The sequence below is a fragment of the Kogia breviceps genome, chromosome 4 (genome assembly GCF_026419965.1).
Source record: "Kogia breviceps isolate mKogBre1 chromosome 4, mKogBre1 haplotype 1, whole genome shotgun sequence".
NCBI lineage: Eukaryota > Metazoa > Chordata > Mammalia > Artiodactyla > Physeteridae > Kogia > Kogia breviceps.
Genome location: NC_081313.1, coordinates 176,110,534 through 176,129,211, shown reverse-complemented (window position 1 = coordinate 176,129,211; position 18,678 = coordinate 176,110,534). Strand labels below are relative to the sequence as shown.

Here is an 18,678-nt window from a genome sequence, read left to right as displayed (position 1 = left end):
CACTCCATCTGCCTTTTTAGGAGCTGGACACCATCGATTCTCTCTCCTTTATCCTTCCCTTCAAGCTCTCCCACTCTACCAGACTCTCTCACACCATTTAAACTCAATGAAGTGTTTTTGGTAGTGAGACAAATTTATCCTAAGGGCATAGTTTTCTTTCTAGTTACCACCCAGTCTGTCTCCCTCATCATTTTTTTTCTTTTTACTCTCTGTCTCATTTCCTCATGTCCCACCCACTCTGAGACACAGTTTAATTTGGTTTCCACCACTACCAATTCAATCAGTAGAATCACCATTGATCTTATTCACAGACACTGATACCATTTCTTATCTGTCAGATCAACAAAGACACAGGGGACCACATCTTTCATCGGCAAGGCTGTAGAAAAAAGCACTCTCATACACTGTTGGGGTAGAACTCCTGTGGAAGGAAATTTGTTATCCTCAAGCAAAATGCAAAAACATTTACCATTTCCCTGTCAATCACACTACAAAGAATCTATTTGAAAGATACACAAATACTAAAAGACATGAGTGAGGTTATTCACTGTAGCATTATTTATAATATCAAAGGATTGGAAACAACACAAATTGCTATATATGGGAAATTGGTTCAGTAATCTACGGAATATCCACATAATGAAGAAGCATGAAGCCAAGAAAAAGAAAGACACGATCTCTAGGTATTGATGGAGAGTTTTATCTCCAATAAGATTAAATCAAAAACAAATACAACAACAACAAAATCAAGGTACAAAGCAATAGAAATGGAATGTTTCCTTTCTATAAGGGAATGCCTCCTCTCCCTGGAGTTACAGAATACAACGTAACTCCATAAAACTAGCTTCTCAAGGTCTCTATCTGTGTCCTTCCTGCATCCAAAAGATAAAAGCAATAAAGTGAGTGTGTGCAGGGAGGGGAACACTGGACACTATGGTTGAGTGTCCAGGTGAAAAATTGTTGCAGAGAGTCTTTGACTCCTGGGCCTGTGGGGTAGACAGATTAATGCCTCTGCCCCAAAGATGTCCATGCTCTACTCCTCAGAATCTGTGAATAGGTGACCTGACATGGCAAAAGGGATTTTGCAGATGTAAGTAAGGTTAGGATCTGCAGATGGAAAAAATTATTCTGGAATATACATGTTGACCCAATGAAATCACAAGGGTTCTTCTTTATAAGAGGGAGGCAAGAAGGTCAGGGTCAGAGGAGATGTAAGGATGGAAGCAGAGGTCAGAGAAAAAGAGAGAGAGATTTAAAGATGTTCTCACTGGCCTTAAAGATGGAGGAAGGAGCCACAAGCCAAGGAATACAGGTGGTCTCTACAAGGTGGAAAAGGAATACAGCCCTGCCAACCCATTTAGGATTTCTGACCTCCAGAGCAAGAAGATAAATGTGTGTTACTGTAAGCCACTAAGTTTTTTTTTTTTTTTTTTTTTTTTTTGTGTGTGTGGTACATGGGCCTGTCACTGTTGTGGCCTCTCCCATTGAGGAGCTCAGGCTCCGGACGCGCAGGCTCAGCGGCCATGGCTCACGGGCCCAGCTGCTCCGCGGTATGTGGGATCTTCCTGGACCGGGGCACGAACCCGTGTTCCTGCATCGGCAGGAGGATTCTCAACCACTGTGCCACCAGGGAAGCCCAGCCACTAAGTTTATGGTAGTTTGTTACAGCAGCCAAAGGAAACTTGAACAGCCTCTCATAGCAAATCTTCCCTGAGGTCTTAGTGTGAGTCCAGCAGACCCAGATAATTGCTGAAGAACTTCTCCACTCTCTGCAGGTGGAAGAAGTCTACATTCTTCCCACCAGGAACCCAATTTGCCTTTAAGAATAGTTACAGTCATGAGCTGAGGAGTAACAGGAGGGGTGGGATCTAGACACCCCCAAAGCCCCAAGAGGAAAGCAGGCTGGGAAGGTGCCCAGGATGCTCTCAGGTCCTGAGTACCCTCTCCAGGTCTTTTGGCAGCTGAAGTCTACTATTAGGGGAGGAGGGGTCTCTGTTCAGTTTACAGATTCAGTGACTCCTGCACCTGCAGTCAGTGTTTAGAGAGGATCAGAGGATGGGCCACTCTATACCAGTGTTGCTCAACAGAACTTTCAGGTATGATGGAAATGTTCTATACTTCTGCTCTGTCCAACATGGCAGTTCATATTTTCTATTTCTCTGATGAAACAGAAAATCTAAACACACTGCTCACTAGCAAAGAGACTGAATCAGTATTCAAAAACCTCCCAACAAACAAAAGTCCAGGACCAAGCAGCTTCACAGATAAATTTTACCAAACATTCCAAGAAGAACTAATACCAATCCTTCTCAAACTCTTGCCAAAAACAGAAGAGGGGGGAGTTCTTCCAAACACAGTTTACAAGGAAAGTATTACCCTGATACTGAAAACCAGAAAAGGATGCCACAAAAAAAGAAAATTACAGGTCAACATCCCTGATGAATACAGATGCAAAAACCCTCAACAAAATATTAACAAACCAAATTCAACAATAAATTAAATCATACACCACGGTGTAATCATATACCATGACCAAGTGGGATTTATTCCAGGGATACAAGGATGGTTCAAATCAGTCAATGTGATATACCACATAAAGAAAATAAAGAAAAAATATGATCATCTCAATAGATGCAGAAAAAGTATTTGACAAAATTCAACATCCATTTATGATAAAAACTCTCCACAAAGCAGGTATAGAGGAAACACACCTGAACATAATAAAGGCCATATATGATAAGCCCACAGCTAACAATGTACTCAATGGTGAAAAGCTGAAAGTTTTTCCTCTAAGATCAGGAACAAGACAAGGATGCCCACACTCTTGCCACTTTTATTCAACATAGTATTGGAAGTCTTCACTAGAGCAATTAGGCAAGAAAAAGAAATGAAAGCCATCTAAATTGGAAAGGAAAAAGTAAACCTTTTTCACTATTTGCAGATGGCATGATTTTACATATGGAAAACCCTAAAGATTTCATTAAAAAACTGTTAGAACTAGTAAACAAATCCAGTAAAGCTGGAGGGTACAAAATCAATACACAAAAATCTGTTGTTTCTTTGCGCTAATAATGATCTATCAGAAAAATAAATTAAGAAAACAATCCACTCACAATTGCATCAAAAAGAATAAAATACCTAGGAATTTAACCAAGGGTGTGAAAGACCTATATATTGAAAACTACAAGACATGAATGAAAGAAACTGAAGAAGACACAAATAAACGGAAAGATATTCTGTGCTCATGGATTGAGAATTAATGTTGTTAAAATGTCCATACTACTGAAAGCAGTATGTAATCCCTATCAAAATTCCAATGGTACTTCTCACAGAAATAGAACAATCCTAAATTTTATATGGAACCACAAAAACAATCCTGAGGAAGAACAAAGTTAGAGGCATCACATGCCCTGATTTATACTTATAACAAAGCTACAGTAATTAAAACAGTATGGTATTAGCACATAGCTCAATGGAACAGAATAGAGAACCCAGAAATAAACCTACTCATATATGGCCAATTAATTTATGACAAAAGAGCCAAGAATACACAATGAGGAAAGGGCAGTCTCTTCAAAGAATGCTGTTGGGAAAACTGAAGAGCCAAATGCAAATGAGTGAAACTGGACCACTATCTCACACCATACACAAAAATTAACTCAAAATGGATTAAAGAATTGAACATAAAACCTGAAACCATAAAAGTCCTAGAGGAAAACATAAGTGGTAAGCTCCTTGACATAGATCTTGGTGATGATTTTTTTGAAACTGACACCAAAAGCAATAAAAGCAGGGCTTCCCTGGTAGCGCAGTGGTTGAGAGTCCGCCTGCTGATGCAGGGGACACGGGTTCATGCCCTGGTCTGGGAGGATCCCACATGCCACAGAGCAGCTGGGCCCATGAGCCATGGCCTCTGAGCCTGCGCGTCTGGAGCCTGTGCTCCGCAACAGGAGAGGCCACAATACCCCCCCAAAAAAAAAAAAAAAAAAAAAAGCAATAAAAGCAAAAATAAGCAAGTGAGACTACATAAAACTAAAAAACTTCTGCACAGCAAAGGAAACCATCAACAAAATGAAAAGGAAACCTACTGAATGGGAGAAAACAATTGCAAATCACATATCTGATAAGGGGTTAATGACCAAAATATACAAAGAACTCATATAATTCAATAACAAAACAACAATCAGATTTTAAAAATGGGCAAAAGACATTTCTCCACAGATGACCAACAGGTACATGAAAAGATGCTCAACATCATTAATCATCAGTGAAATGCAAATCAAAACTGCAATGAGATATCACCTCACTCCTGTCAGAATGACTACTATGAAAAAGATAAGAAATAAGTGTTGGTGAGGATGTGGAGAAAAGAGAACCATTGTGCACTATGAGACATATAAACCAGTGCAAACACTCAGGAAAACAGTATGGAGGTTCCTCAAAATTTTTAAATAGACCTACTATATGATCCAGCAATTCTACTTCTGGGTATTTATCAGAAGAAAACAAAAACACTATTCAAAAAGATCTCTCTCTCTCTCTCTCTCTCTCTCTCTCTCTCTCCATGTTCACTGCAGCATTATTTACAATAGCAAGATATGGGGAAACAACCTAAGGATCCATCAATGAATGAATAAAGAAATTGTGGTATATATACAATGGAATATTATTTAGCCATAAAAAAGAATGAAATCTTGTCATCTGCCACACATGGATGGACCCCAAGAGCATTATACTAAATGAAATTAATCAGACAGAGAAAGATAAATGTGATATGATCTCTCTTATACAAACAATCTAAAGAACAACACCACCAAAAACAAGCTCATAGAGATAAAGAATAGACTGGTGGCTGCAAGAGGTGGGGGATGGGGGTAGGACATATGGGTGCACTGGTTTTTTTTCTTTTTTTAAATTTTAAATTGAATAAAAATTTTTTTTAAAAAAAGAAAGAAATGTTCTATACTGCTCTGTCCAACATGGTAGCTACTAGTCACATGTGGCTCCTTGAAACGTGGCTTGTAGGATTGAGAAAATGAATTTTTAATAGCATTTTTCATTGGTTTAACTGAAATTGCTACATGTGGCTAATGGCTACATGTGGCCATTAGTAGACAGTCCAGCCCTAGACATACTCAGGTCTGCCCTTCTTCTAGCATGTGGAGAAGGGGCCCTGTGGAGGCAAAGTGGGGTGAAAAGGGGCCTGAGTGAGGGGAATGCCTTCAAGATTGCATAGCCAGCAGCTGGGAGCACAGAAAGAGTTCTGTGCCACCTAACAAATGCATAAATGAATGGAAACACCAGGACATTCTCTCAGTTCTAAAGTCCAAGCTCTCTTCTTTCCAACTCCACAACCATCTTCCAGGCTTAGGGAATAATCATCTCATTCCCTAAACTTCCCTAATACCTTGCCTCTTAAGTCTTCATTCATAACCCTGAAGTCCATTTTAATCTACGTGCACAGTCCAATCATTCTTCCACTCACAACTCTTCGGTGTCTTCCCCCTGGTCTTAGAACAGAGTCCACAATGATGTCTGACCTGACCCTGCCCGCTCACCATTTCAGTCTGGCTCATGCCCCTTATCCCTTGACCGGCTTGCCTCAGCCATCCTGTCTTCTCGCGTCATGAAGCACACCAGGATCTCTTCTTTGGAGGCTGTCCACATGCAGCTCCCTCCGCCTGGACTGCTCTGTTGAGCCCTATGACTAGCTAAATCCAGCCCCAACTTTAGCTCTTTTTAAAATATCAGTTCTTCTCAGGAGGGCTTCCCTGTTAACCTCAGGTTGAGTTCTCTTGTGCCAGGCTCTCCCATCACTCTTGTCATTAATTGTTTAAAATCCAAACTCCCTATTAGAATATAAATCTCACAGAGGCAGGACAAAGTCTGTTTGGTTCTCCAGGGTCCCTATACACCTGGCCCTAGGCCTGACTCATGGAGAGGATGAGCCATCCTGGTTTGCCTAGAGTTCTAATCTTAATTTGAACCCAAAATATCCTGTGTCCTGGCAAACCTCTCAGTCCTGAATAAAAGAGCATGGTTGGTCACCATAAATTATGCACCTGAAGAATATCTATTGCAGGATAAGCAAGCATTCCCCTTAAGAATGTTATAGGAAAGACAGAATGAAAAAGGCGCACGCACACACACAAATTAATAAAACCCAATAGTATAAAATTACTCAAAATGGTTCTCTGCAATATGAATCATCAGACTGTTATTTCATAAAAGTTTAGAGAAACAAAAGTTAATTCTTATAGAAGCCAAGTTGTAGAGTACAATCTTTGGAAACTATTGCCCTACCCTTCAATCTGCAAGTTGTTGCTTAGTACTCTTCCAAGTGATTTTAAATATCACGAAGAAAAAACAAACAAAAAATAAAACAAGAAACAAAACCAAACAGAAAACACTTGCAAACAGAAAATACATCTGGTTGCTGGTCAATTCAATTTTAAATTTCTGTTGCCAATATAAAGAAGTTTAAATTATATTTCCCCCATGTACCCCTATACTTTGAATCTTTGTGGAAGATTTATAGGGTTTTAGAAGTCAAACTGAACTGGACCTGAGGAATGTTGTTGAGTAATCCTGATATACACATTAAAAATTTATATATTTATACTTACATATAAAATCCTAAAATTTTTAGTATTATGGAATGCAAGTAAATCTATATTTCTGCTACTTATTTATAGTTATTTACATGCTTGTTTAATGTGTATTTGTACATAACTGTATTTACTTATTTACACTCACAACACCACACACCTTACTATCTTTCCCTTGAATATAATTCATCAAAGATAAATCATTTTTTTTAAGTGCCCGCACTCTTAGAGACTCCTTGTGTTCACACCTGAGCACAGGGAAGGCCTATTAGCAGTTCTGCACAGCTGAGGCTGCTGGTACCTGTTGTTACAAATTTCACATGGTACTCACCTGGTCACACAGAAATCCACGGGTCAGTGAGGACAGGTGAAATTTTAGGCTGGTTTCAACTCAAACTTGAACTCCAGAGACAATTTGTCTGTAGGAAAAAAAGAAGAAGGGTACAAAGATTTCTTTTGAGGCCTTTTATAGGGCATAATACAGCTGCTGGATGGAAAGGCCACACCACTCACTTTTCTTTTTTGTATTTACTGTACTGATTTAACGTGTAATTGTTGGCTATGACTGGATTTTCCTGATTCCTATCCAGCCATCTGCTCTCCAAGTGGTAGAAAGCGGCTTCATGCGGTGTGCATTCATTCGCCTTACTGAACTCATCTGGCTGGATAGTGATTTTTTGTGACTCCAGACGCTTTTAATACGGCTTGTCATTCAGGGGCTCTAAAAGTGACTCAGCTAACCTTTAAGTTCATTCAGGGCTTTGAAGATTGTAAGACCCCATAGCAGGGTTTCCAAACCTCTGCACTCCTGATAATGCTTTGTCACGGGTGCTATTCAGTGCGTTGTAGGATGTCCAGCAGCACCCGTGGCCTCCACAGACTAGATGACAGTGGCAGCCCCTCCCATTTGTAACAACCAAAACAATGCCTCCACATGTGACTAAAAGTCCCATAGGGGGCAAAGTCACACCGGGGAAAGGTAATGGGAAGAGCGGGAACTCTGAGGAAGGGACGGCGGCGCCCAGAGCTAGGAGGAAACGGAGGCTATGGGCCAACCAGCGGGATGAGCCTGAGGCCCCAGGGGTTGAAACGCGGCTCACGGGAAAGAGGGAGGAACGCCGGAGCCTGGAACGGGCGTGCCCCAGACCCATGCCCCTCCCTAGACTCCTACAGGAGCCCCGGGACTGCCCGCCGCTCACAGAGTCCTGACTCTCGCACTAAGGCCGAACGTACCACGTGAACCCAGTCCCCCGCGGAGAAAACTTTACACACAGCTCAGTGAGCCACCCCTCGACTCCTTCCTCGGCACCGCCCGGCGCTTCCGCTTCCGGTCTCAGGCTGTAGCCAAGGGCTTCAGTTTCCGGTGCTTAGCAGCCGCGGACAGCGGGGCATTGCGGGGCTCTGGGTTAAGGCGGCTGGCGGGGCGGCGGCCTCGCACCCAAGCCTCAGACGAGATGTTCTCGTTTGCTTAGTGAATGCAAGTCTGGTCGGTGGGCTGGGTCAGCGCCAGCGACTGAGACCCACTCTAGGGGCGGGGCTGTGGGATGGTACCAGCTTGTGGGCGGAACCAAACCCAGAGGGCAGGGTTGTGGGCGGACACCCGTTTCTTGACGGGCTGAGGGCGGGGCTGTGGCTGGGTACCGGATCTGGGGGGCGGTGCTAGAGTCTCAGCCTGAAGGTGGGCAGAGACTAGGCCCAGGGGCGGGAATAAGGCGGGGGTGGGGCTTGGGTAGGCGGGCAGGAGAGTGGGAGAAAATCAGCTCCGGGGACGTGGATGAAGGCGGGGCTTTGCGTGCACTCCCCCAGACTGTACAAGTAGATGGATGCTAAACAAACAACTTTTCTTCAAGCCTTTCCCCATGTTCGCGGAGCCTCACACAGCCCAATTAAACGATATGCTCATATTTAGGATTTTTTTTTCTTGTTTTTACTGATGTTCTTAAATTTAAAAAAAAATTGGATCATATATTCACCTTTCTCTAAGTTACTGTCACAAGCCGGTAGATAGGGATCTAACGATATATATATATATATATATATATATATATTTTTTTTTTTTAAAGGAAGATGTTTGGGTGTAGGAGTTTATTAATTTATTTATTTATTTTTGCTGTGTTGGGTCTTCGTTTCTGTGCGAGGGCTTTCTCTAGTCGTGGAAAGCGGGGGCCACTCTTTATCGCGGTGCGCGGGCCTCTCGCTATCGCGTCCTCTTTTGTTGCGGAGCACAGGCTCCAGACGCGCAGGCTCAGTAGTTGTGGCTCACGGGCCTAGTTGCTCCGCGGCATGTGGGATCCTCCCAGACCAGGGCTGGAACCCGTGACCCCTGCATTAGCAGGCAGATTCTCAACCACTGCGCCACCAGGGAAGCCCTAACGCTATTTTTTTTAATGTTTTTTTTTTTTGTGGGGGAGGGGGCTAGGTCATAGATACACATATAGGAAATTTTCAAACAGTGGTAGTCAGTAAAATATTCTCACTCCCATACCGTCTCCCGGTCCTTTCTTCCAAAGATAAACATCATTTTCTCCTCTGTCCTTCCAGATACAGTGTGTATATATATATGTATGTGTGTATGTACGGACAGGCCCAAGAAGGATGCCCCCCAGCAGGAAATGAAGCTGGTAAATTGTCTCATTCATTTGGATCTACTGAAAACATTTAAATTTATGCTGGAGAGGATGAACCAGTGATGAATTGATAGAAATAAAACAAAGAAACAAGGGAATTTTACCATTTAAAAAATCCAAAGAAAAAAGTGAGAAAGAGAATGTATTTATAAAATCTGGATCAAAAATAAAATAAAATCTGGATCAGACTCACATGTCATAAAATGGTAAATATCTATGTAATAAAACAATAGACACTGACTTTTGATTTATCCTAATTTATTATATAATTATATTGGGGGAGGGAAATTATGTTTTAAAATAGCAAGAGAACTACATGCTAATTTTTTCAGAGAAGAAGGTAATTAGATAAAAATCAAAAGCTGAAACATGAAAAAGCTGTATAAGTAGCTAATTTAGAAATACAGAATTACAACCAGAAAAACAAATAAGTTGTTTGTGGGAGTCAGGATAAAGACTGGGGAATGTAGCTTTTCATAGGACTTAAAATTATTTGAGATATATGTGTATAGACACACATACACATACACAGAAACCTGAATTTTTATTCCAAGGGTATCATCAAACTCTAGGAAGAATTTATTTTTTAAAAAAGGTTCACTTTGCAAAAATAGATTTTAAGAACCGCAGACTTCAAGCATTAAAAAAAAAAAAAGCTATAATCACCTTGGTGGAAAAAGGAATAGGCATTACATTCCACAATACATGACAAGCATTTTATGTATATTACTCCTGAGTATTTTCACGGAAACCCATAAGGAAATGCTATTATCTATCTCCATTTTACAGACGAAGAAATCGATGGAAGCGTATTGCTAAAATGTTCATACTTCATTGAAATTTTCAACAGATATCATTTTATTTCAAAATCATTTATTGAACTTTATTTTCATTAAAAAAATCTCATTCTAGAAAATAATCAAATAGTAAGTAGAAAAGTTTAATAAAACTACAGTTTACTTTTGATATAGTTAAATATATCAATCACTTTATTATTTTTTTGGCTTTCTGCCTCACATCTAGGAAGGTACTTCCTATCCTAGAGGTTTACTAGAAAACTTTACTAAATATTTAAGAATCAGGGAAACCCATGTAATGCAAGCTTCCTGAACATACACACAAAAATCCATTATAACAAAATATTTGATGCAAAAATATTAAATTATTAATGAACTAATATCAATACAAATCATAACTAGGCAAGATTTATCTAGAGTAACAAATATTTACACTTTAGAAGTTTAGAAAGGTAATCTATGACACTAGTTAATGTATGTAAGAAGAATTTTTCCAGTCTCACTAAGTGCCAGGAAATCATTTGAGAAAATGCATTGCAGCATTATTAAAAATAACAAAGAGATGGAAACAACCTAAATGCACATTAATGGATGAAAGAATAAGGAAAATGGGGCATATACATACAATGGAATATTATTTAGCCTTAAGAAGGAAGGAAGGACTTCCCTGGAGGCCAATGGTTAAGACTCCATGCTTCCAGTGCAGGGGGTGTGGGTTTGATCCCTGGTTGGGGAACTAAGATCCCACGTGCTGCACAGCGCAGCCATAAATAAATAAATAAACCGGAAGGAAATCCTGTTATATGCTACAACATGCATGAACCTTGAGGATGTAATGCTAAGTGAAGTAAGTCAATACAGAAAAACAACTATTGCATGATTCCACTTAAATGAGGTATCTAAAGTAGTCAAACATAAAAACGAATTAGAAAGGTGATTTCCAAGAGATGAGGTAAGGGGAGCTGGGGAGTTATTTGGTGGGTGTACAGTTTCAGTCATGCACAATGGGGGGTGGGCAGTTTTCTGAGGATCTGTTGCACAACAGTGTGCATGTGGTTGAAAATACTGTAATGTACACTTGTAAATTGTTGGCAGGGTGAATTTTATGTTGTGGTTTTTTGTCTGCCACAATAAAATAAATTTGAGAAAATATAATACCCATCCTAGTATGTAACTCAAAGAATGGAAAGATCTTACTCAATATGGAAAATATTAAAAGGGCACTAAACACTTAAAGAAAAGACAGGTGTGTTTTCTGGTTCTGGATAAGATAGTATACACTCACATTTCTTTGATAATCTGTGCTAATACAATTAAAAAATAAGTAAACAGGCAATTGTATGAAAACTGAAAGATGTGAAGAGGAAGGCAGACTGACAAAGGACCTCAGCACTTGAGGAATAACACAACTATGAGGTCTTTCGGTTTTATTTGAATCTCCTATTTATCTCCTACTGATCACCAGAGAAACTTGCAACCTGGAACTGACAACAGGCACAAAGAAACAAACAAAAAGAACCCTAAGAAAAACATGTTCTCTCTGACCAAAAGGTCAGGACATGGGAATCTCAGGAGAACGGAAATATTTTTTACAACACTTTTCCTACCCCACCCAAACACCATGGATGACCTCCTCCATGATGTCAGTGGGGACTGAGTAGGAAGTATAGATGCCTGTTACCCATCCAAGGGCATCAGGTAGCACACGTGGGCACTTTCCTGCCAGCCCATCTGGTCTCCACTGACTCTCTAATCCAGTAGCACCAAGTGACCCAGGAAGTCACTCTCCAGTCCCACTGGGCAACATTAACAAGAGCAAGCTAGATACCTGGTCTCCTGCCTACCCCAGCCCCACCAGGCAACAGCAGGCAGGCCAGGTGGGTGCTTTCCTATTCAATGTACATCAGTGGGAGTCTGTCCTATTGTCTCCCCCGACAGGTGGTGTAGGAGATAGTCTACTGGATCAGTATCAGGAAAAATGGAGAAGGAAGTCTGCACATTTGCCCCCATGTGGTGGCAGCTCACAACCTAAGGAGGCACTGCCTTTCTCTTTTCTCACTGGACATGGAGTAGGAATCTGAACTTCCACTCCCACCCAGGGTGGCATGGGGCATCCCTCATTCACCCAATTAGAGAGGAAGGGAGGATATTGGAGAGGAAGGAGCTGGAGAAAGAGACTCTTCAGTGCTGCCCAAGAAGTGCTTAGCAGACACCTCATGATGCAAACATGAACGGATAGAATATGCCAAAGTGTAAAACCTGAACTGAAGTGTCAGAGCCAGGCTGTATTTTCAGTGTCCTCCAAGCAGAGCACAAATGAGGCAGCACAGAGTACCACTCCATGGACTCTGAAAACTAAATTATCATGGGAATGATGGCACACAAAATGATATCAGGACCTGAGTGATAAACTTAACTGAGATGAATATTTGCTAAAATGGAAGACTAAATAGGACTCTGGGTCTCCCAATATAATATACAAAATGTCCAGAAAAGAATAGAAAAATCACAGATCATGTCAGGGACCAGGAAAATCACAGCTAGGACACAGACAGTCATAAGATACCAACCTTGAAATGACTGATTTTTATTTGTCAATCATTCCTCAATAAAGCTGGAAAAAAGGGGAAAGAGAAACATATCAACACATAAGATGGTTTGATTGATGATACAGAGATGATAGCTATGTGATAAAGCAAGTACAGCAACACATGAGTGGTAAAATTCATGTGGCAAGTATGTCTTGTTCACTGTAAAGTTTGTTCAGTTTTTCTGTATGTTTGAAAATGTTCACAAAATCAAAATCTAAAACAAAATCTGATATAACCCAAAGGAGAAAGAGATGAATATAAAATAATAACTGGGGATTTCAATACTCTCCTCAGCAATTGACAGTACTATTAGACAAAAACTCAGCTAAGATAAGGAAAACTGAACAATGCCTTCAAACACCAATAGTCAATTGATTTATAGAACACTAAATTGACATTTATTGGACACTCCATTCAACAACATTATTCCCATGCACCCATAGAAGATCCTCAAAAATAGAACATATTCTGGGTCATAAAACTCCCAGGCTTAAAAATGGAAATCATACAGAGTATATTCTCTGACCTTGATGGAAACAACCTTAAATCAGTAATATAAAGATAACAGGAAAATTTCAAAATAATTAGGAAGTAATCAACACATTTTTAAAAAACCTAACGTTCAAATGAAAATCTCAAAAAAAAAAACCCTTGAAAAACAGATTGAAAGTAAAGAACATGAAAATATAGCATAACAAAATTTGTGGGATGCAAATAAAATAGTGTTGAGAGGAAAATTTATAGCACTAAATGCTTACATTAGAAAAGAAGAAATGTAAAAGAGAGTAGGAACATAAAATCAGAGCAATCAAAAGGAAGGCAATAATAAACATAATAACAAATCAGTGCATTTTAAAAATAACGCCATGGAAAAAGTGATACAAAACATGATTAAGCAAAGAGAGGAAATAAAATCCCTGATTAAATAGATATGTACCATATTTATTAATGGTTATAATATCGTAAAAACCTCATTTTCCCCAAAGTACTTGAATCAAAGTAATAAAGTTAAAGCCATACTATAATTTTAGAAAGTAGAGATGTTGATTCTCAAATTCACAGAAAAGGGAATTTTTCAAGGGAAAATAAGAACTCTTCTGGGAGGGAAAAAAGGACCATAGGGAAAGATATGAAAAAATGAATATACCAAATACTCTCTAAAGTTTGTTATTGTGGGAAAGAAAACAATGTTCAATAGAAAAAAAAAGTGCTTGGGGCTTTCCTGGTGGCACAGTGGTTAAGAATCCACCTGCCAGTGCAGGGGACACGGGTTTGATCCCTGGTTGGGGAAGATCCCACGTGCCACGGGGCAACTAAGCTCATGCCACAACTACTGTGCCTGTGCCCTAGAGCCTGTGAGCCACAACTATTGAAGCCCACGCGCTAACAGCCTGCCCTCTGCACCAAGAGAAGCCACCTCAATGAGAAGCCCATGCACCACAACAGAGTAGCCCCTGCTCACCTCAACTAGAGAAAACCCGTATTCAACAACAAAGACCCAATGCAACCAAAAATAAATAAATAAAATAAACTAATAAAATAAATCTAGAAAAAAAGAAGAAAAGGTGCTCAAGAAACAAGCTCATGTATATATAAAAGTTTACTATTTAATGAAGTTACCATTTCAAGTAAGTTGGAAAAAGATGATTTAAAATGACTTAAGGAGAATACATTACAATTTGTAAAAACTGGGCAAGTACTACATTCAGAAAAAAATTAAGCCAAAATAAAACTTTTAAACTCTAAAAGATTTAAAACGAAACATGAGAAAATCAGATATAATGTAGAAATTTTACCCAAGTATAAGTTTTTACCCTCACTGCAAACCGATGAACCAAAACAGAGAAGATATAATAAGAAGTAATCTGAAAAGTTCTTAGTTATAAAAAGAGCTTTCTGGGATAGAGGAGTGGCAGAAGTAATAAGGATGTGCTTTCTGTATACTTAATGATGGAATAAATGGCTAGATTCAATAGCAAAAGTTTTGAGAATATCCACTTATCTGATATAGAACACTTATCTATGAGTCTGCATGGCTGAGAGTAGTTGTACATCGATACTCTTAAAAAGAGATGGGAGAATTCCTTGATGAATAGAGGTAAAGCAGAATTGATGGTTTCTAATATTTGAATGAATAAACATAAGTTATTATGTTTCCTATTGGTTTATTGTTCAAAACCAAAACTGTGATACAGACTTATGAAATAAAAACTTCAAAAAACAAACTTTCCAAAGCATGTGGAACACAGCAAAAGCAGTTGTTAAATGGAAGTTTATAATGATAGATGACTATCTCAAGAAACAACACACAGCCCAGCAATCCCACTACTGGGCATATACCCTGAGAAAACCATAATTCAAAAAGAGTCAGGTACCAAAATTTTCATTGCAGCTCTATTTACAATAGCCAGGATATGGAAGCAACCTAAGTGTCCATCATCAGATGAATGGATAAAGAAGATGTGGCACATATATACAATGGAATATTACTCAGCCATAAAAAGAAACGAAATTGAGTTATTTGTAGTGAGGTGGATGGACTTAGAGTCTGTCATACAAAGTGAAGTAAGTCAGAAAGAGAAAAACAAATACTGTATGCTAACACATATATATAGAATCTAAGAGGGAAAAAAGGTCATGAAGAACCTAGGGGCAAGACGGGAATAAAGACACAGACCTTCTAGAGAATGGACTTGAGGATATGGGGAGGGGGAAGGGTAAGCTGTGACAAAGTGAGAGAGTGGCACTGACATATATACACTACCAAACATAAAATAGATAGCTAGTGGGAAGCAGCCGCATAGCACAGGGAGATCAGGTCGGTGCTTTGTGACCACCTAGAGGGGTGGGATAGGGAGGGTGAGAGGGAGGGAGATGCAAGAGGGAAGAAATATGGGAACATATGTATATGTATAACTGATTCACTTTGTTATAAAGCAGAAACTAACACACCATTGTAAAGCAATTATACTCCAATAAAGATGTTAAAAACAAAACAAAACAAAACAAAAAAGACTCTTCTACAACGAAGCCTGTAAAAATTTCTGCTCAGAGTTGTGTAGGAAGGGAGGAGAAGCAACCAGGTCAATATCCATGCCCCTAGAAGGGGACATAGAAGAGAAGGGGGATATATCACATGCTAGGATACCCTTTCTGGGAAGTGAGGGGTTCCAACCACATGTTGGGCACCCCAGCCCTGGGGTCTGACACAAGAAAGACAAGTTCTCATCTCATACCTGTTAGACTGGCTATTATCAATGAGACAAGGGATAATGCTGGAAAGAATGTGTAGAAAAGGGAATCCTGAGCAACTGTTGATAGGAATGTATTGTCACCATGCACCACAGCATAGAAGTTCCTCCGAAATTTTAAATAGAACTGTCACATGATACAGCAATCCCACTTCTGGGTATAAGTCCAAAGGAGATGACATAACTATCTCAAAGTGATAACATTTTTGCCATGTTCTTTGCCACATCATCCACAACAGCAAAAAATGGAAACAACCTAGTGTCCATTAATGAATGAATGGATAAATAAATGAATAAACTAATAGTACATACTATAGAATATTATTCAGCCATGAGAAAGAAGGAAATCCTGCCACTTGCTACAATATGGATAAAACTTGAGGACATCATGCTAATTGAAATAAGTCAGATGGAGAAAGACAACTAATGTATGATCTACATTATATGTGGAATGTTTAAAATATTGAACTCTTAGAAACAGAGAGTAGAATGATGGTTGCCTGTAGCTGAGGGGTGATAGAAATGGGGAGATGCTGGTAGAGTTACAAGATGAATAAGTTCCTGATGTAATACACATTATGGTGACAATAGGTAACACTATGGTCTTGTGTATAATAAGATTCAGTCATGCAGTGAATATGATTTACAAAGAATCCAAGACACCCACCAGTCTCATTAAAGAAACACCAAAAGAAGCAATATTTCAGGTTCTAAGCAAGGAGAGAAGTGAAGGCCATAGAGCTACAAAAAATGAGGTGGTGAGAAAGGTAGAAGTTGCAGGTGTACATGTATAGTTTTACCACATTTTCCAACCTACACTCCAAATGGATGGCCGAGGTACTGAGATTAATTTGTTTTGCTGAGTAACCTCCACATGGCACTCTTGATGTCATTGTTTCTAAGACTATAGATGAAGGAGTTCAGTATGGGGGTGACCACAGTGTACACCACTGAGACCACTGCATCCTTCCTGGGAGATTGTGAGATGGCTGAGCTGGAGTACACCCCAAATCAGGTTCCATAAAATAAGCAAACAAGTGAAAGGTGAGAACTACAAGTGGAGAAGTCTTTATACTTACCTTCTGATGAGGGGACTCTGAGAATAGAGGAAATAATTTTAAAGTAAGATAAAATATCCCCGAGAAGGGAAGAAAACCAGAGGTGGCAACAAGAAAATACAGGACTATGTTATTGGTGAAAGTCTCAAAACAGGTTAGCTTGAGGAGTTGAGAAGGGTCACAGAAGAAATTAAAAATTTCCACATCCTTGAAGCAGATAAGTTGTAACGCAATCAAATTGTGCACTTGGGAGTCCAAAAGGCTAACAAAAATATACACCGAAATGAAGATGCAACAGAGGCGTGGGTTCATGATGATCTGGTAGTGCGGTGGGTGACAGATGGCTTCAAACCGGTCATAAGCCATAGCAGTCAGAAGCATACTATCCATACGTCCAAAATGGATAAAAATAGGCATCTGTGTCAGGCAGCCTGCAAAGGAGATGACTGTGCTGTGAGTATGGATGTTGACAATTATCTTAGGGATGGTGGTGGAGATGAAGCCAATGTCAACCAAGGACAGGATGGAGAGGAAGAAGTACATGGGGGTGTGGAGGTGGGAATCAGAAGTAACAGCGAGGGTGATGAGTAGGTTCCCCAACATGATGACCAGGTACATGGACAGAAACAGTCCAACAAGGAAAGGCTGCAGTTCTGGATCATCTGGTAGTCCCAGGAGGAAGAATTCTGAGATACATGTTAGATTTTGTGGTTCTATGTAGCTTAGACAACTTTTGAAAAAGAAAAGAGGTTTGGAAGAAAGGAAACAAGTAAATGGCATGTAACATTGTGTCCATATTTTCGATTAAAGTGACTCATAAGCAAAGTATTCACATTTGGGGTCATATACCTTGTTACCTCTAGCAATATTTCTCAGCACGACAAATTCTATCTGCTTAGAACTGTTTCCTCATTGGTTTTTATGTTATTCACCTCTTGCTATACACAGCTACTTTATAAAACCCAACTTAAGGGTAAAAAGGGAGGATAATACATCCACGATCTCAGTAAGATACAGCCTACTTCTTTAGAAAAAATATAAAACTTTAAGAAAAAAATATTTAGAATTTAAATATATTATGGCCTAGTTATATAAACAATATTTTATTCAAATACAATTCTAAACATTTCTTTCATTTAGAATATTTACACACAATCTATGAAACGCAGGACTGTGTCATCTACATTCTAAATTTAAGACGAATGTTAATAATCAGAAAACATTTTTATGTGATCTTCAGAGTTGTATCATTCTTTGGTTTTTCTGTCTTCCCTCTTTCATGAAATAAGTGATTACTCAAATATCAGGGTTGTGTTTTTTCTTTGTTTTTTTTAACATCTTTATTGGAGTATAATTGCTTTACAATGGTGTGTTAGTTTCTGCTTTATAACAAAGTGAATCAGTTATACATATACATATGTCCCCATATCTCTTCCCTCTTGCGTCTCCCTCCCTCCCACCATCCCTATCCCACCCCTCTAGGTGGTCACAAAGCACCGAGCTGATCTCCCTGTGCTATGCGGCTGCTTCCCACTAGCTATCTATTTTATGTTTGGTAGTGTATATATGTCCATGCCACTCTCTCACTTTGTCACAGCTTACCCTTACCCCTCTCCGTATCCTCAAGTCCATTATCTAGTAGGTCTGCATCTTTATTCCCACCTTGCCCCTAGGTTGTTCTTCATGACCATTCTTTTTTTTTTAGATTCTATATATATATGTGTTAGCATACGGTATTTGTTTTTC

General features: G+C 39.5%; 2 protein-coding genes across 4 annotated transcripts in view; both read right to left on the bottom strand.

Annotated features, from left to right (window-relative positions):
* Window positions 1–8,096, bottom strand: part of ZNF558 (zinc finger protein 558) — a 28,924-nt gene extending 20,828 nt beyond the window's left edge. Inside the window, exons 1-2 of one of the 3 annotated variants that reach the window (XM_059060872.2) lie at window positions 7,842–8,096; window positions 6,940–7,027 (exon numbers count right to left, since the gene is read on the bottom strand). The gene's annotated coding sequence lies outside the window, so the exon portion shown is untranslated. The other 2 variants (XM_067032865.1, XM_067032864.1) reach the window with 2 other exon arrangements.
* An 8,490-nt stretch (window positions 8,097–16,586) lies between these two features.
* On the bottom strand, window positions 16,587–17,551 carry LOC131754840 (olfactory receptor 7E178-like). The gene is given in 2 exon segments (XM_059060873.2): window positions 16,587–17,010; window positions 17,013–17,551. Coding segments are annotated over 2 exon segments (828 nt in total). The 5' UTR covers window position 17,551; the 3' UTR covers window positions 16,587–16,720.
* Between the last annotated feature and the right edge of the window lie 1,127 nt (window positions 17,552–18,678).